The sequence below is a fragment of the Melospiza melodia genome, chromosome 9 (assembly GCF_035770615.1).
Source record: "Melospiza melodia melodia isolate bMelMel2 chromosome 9, bMelMel2.pri, whole genome shotgun sequence".
NCBI classification, from domain to species: Eukaryota; Metazoa; Chordata; class Aves; order Passeriformes; family Passerellidae; genus Melospiza; species Melospiza melodia.
Genome location: NC_086202.1, coordinates 1,367,501 through 1,370,000, shown reverse-complemented (window position 1 = coordinate 1,370,000; position 2,500 = coordinate 1,367,501). Strand labels below are relative to the sequence as shown.

Genomic DNA, 2,500 nt, shown 5'->3' with positions numbered 1-2,500 from the left:
GTGTTCCAGCTACCCTGCAACCACTCTGTGCTGGAAGCTGACAATAAGAGAGGCTGAGAGATGCTCAGGTGGGAGAACCAGTCAGGGAATAATCATGGAATCCCAGAGCGGTTTGGGTTGGAGAGGATCATTAAAGATCATCTTGTTACACCTCCTGCCATGGGCAGGGACACCTCCCACTGTCCCAGGTGCTCCCAGCCCCAGTGTCCAGCCTGGCCTTGGGCACTGCCAGGGATCCAGGGGCAGCCACAGCTGCTCTGGGCACCCTGTGCCAGGGCTGCCCACCCTGCCAGGGAACAATTCCTCCCTAATACCTATTCTAAACCCATTCTCTGTAAGTTTGGATCCATTCCTCCTTGTTCTGGCACTGCAGACCCTTGTAAAAATCCCTCTCTACCTTTCCTGTAGGCTCCCATCCCTGATGATCCCATCTGTGTAGAGGAGACTGCTTTAAATTCCTCACCTACCAAAAAACTCCAATGTCACAAGTGCTAGGCTCCAACCCTCCAAAGGCAAGTTTAACCTTTTGAACAGGTGTGGAGCTGCTGATTCACAACCACTGCCCTTGCAGGTGTTAAAAATTACAGGTGTATAGCTAAGCCTTCATGGGACCTAGGGTGTCTCCAAGATGTTGTCTCAAATGTCCTCCCAAATTCCAAAGCAGCACTAGTTTAAGGAGACCACCATGAATTTTCCATTCATTTATTTTCAGAAGGTTGCTGATAGAAATGGCTGCACGTTTACATGGACCTTTAGACAGAGGGTGACAATAAAACTCATATATACATATAAATATATATTGATATGTATATCTCATGTATTTATGGGTGGAAAGTGATATCATTAATACCTGTATCAACCCAAAGGTGGCAACATTGGCAGCAAGAGCCCTGTGGGTGATGACATGGATGGCTCCAGCTCTTCAGGAGGAACAAACTTGTTCTTATTGAAGCTCAACCCTCAGGAGCAAAAAGCCCCCAGTGAAACACACTTTAAAAATCTCCCCTTCTGCCTACAGTTCTAGTGACAGTGAATATCTGATATGAGTTGCTGGCATGCTCACAAATTAAAAGAGAGACCTAATGATATTGCTTATGTTCATGCTGAGCATTAAAAGATAATGTCTAAAAGGTTTTATTGTGTTAATAAAACTCAGAGGTGGTCAAGACTTGATGCACACAAGAACAGAATACAAAATAATCAGTCATAATGTTACGACTTCATTTTTCATTTGTGTTTTTCAAGTTTGCCTTGAAAATCAGAGATTGTGCTGAAGGAAAAAAGACAATATTATATCAAAGAAAAAGGGAAAATTATAAGCATGATTTATCTTTAATGTTTTACATCAAAATGAAATTTCTGCGATACGTGTCATGTGCATAAACAACACAGGCAGCTTTTGTCTTTGTTGAATTTAAATGAAAAGTCCCTCTAGATATTAATATGTGGACTTCATTTGTTAGCCTGCTAAGTCAGGGACTTATAACAAAAGCTTTGTAAACAAAAGATTAAACTGAATCGAGCTTTAGAAAATGAAAGGAAAACAAGAGTCAAATAATCACAGATCAGAGTGGGGCTGCTTAGATTGAAATCACTACAAGCTACTGGAGTGGAAAATGTTTAATTGAACTATTTCATTACGCAGGAAGTTTATGTCCCTCTTGTAGAATCCAAAATATTTGTATCAGAAAATCCATTCTCCTTCTTTAAAATACTCTCCTGCAAGTATCAGGTGCGATCTTAAAAACTGTCGATTAACTTAATGGCAAAGAATTAATGTGGAAAAGGGGTCACATTTAAGAGTACAGGTTGTTTTTTTGCAGCTTGATGTACCTACCCAAGAAGTTGCTCAGCCGGAGTTCGTGCGCGGCGTTATTTTACAGGTGATGAGCAGCCTAAGGCATCGCTTAGCAACACGTATTTAATTAGAAAAAAAAAAAAAAGAAACAGATGCTTTCTGACTCTTCACTGACCTTTGGTAACCTTTCGGGATCACCTGGGTGTCGTGGAATAACTTTCTGCAACCTCTGGAAGCCGTAATCTATGGTGGGTTCGTTAAGCGCTGGAACATAAACAGATGAGGCGATTTAAGCAGGGGGGTTTCATAAAATCCACATCCCAACAACTGCTCCCGAGCACAAATTTACACCCCACGTGCTATTTTCCTCTCAGACCTTTTCCCGGCCACAAACCTCATTTTACAGCCTGTCCTGAGGAAGGGGTTTTTATTTTTTTCCCCCTTCACAAAGCAATGATTACTTCTACTTATAATTAGGCTGGAAAATAGTCAAAGGGTTATCCAATATATTGCAAAAATGATAGCACAGTAACAAAGTTACAGGTCTTGAGGCCATATATAGCAATCACTACAGTCATGATATGATGTCTGCATCACAGGCTGCTTTCTATACTGGCTGTGGATTTATGGGAAACTGGCAATTATGACATATGTCCAGCTATTGCTAGCTTCAGATTTATCCCTGTGGTCCTTTTTTGTCTA

General features: G+C 41.4%; 1 protein-coding gene across 14 annotated transcripts in view; it reads right to left on the bottom strand.

The window, feature by feature from the left end:
• The window catches only part of EBF3 (EBF transcription factor 3), a 130,693-nt gene that overhangs the window by 16,053 nt on the left and 112,140 nt on the right, over nt 1–2,500 (bottom strand). For all 14 annotated transcript variants that reach the window (XM_063162976.1, XM_063162980.1, XM_063162983.1 and 11 more), the window contains one exon: nt 1,974–2,062. In XM_063162976.1, the coding sequence (XP_063019046.1) occupies nt 1,974–2,062 (89 nt within the window). The remainder of the gene's footprint in view (nt 1–1,973; nt 2,063–2,500) is intronic.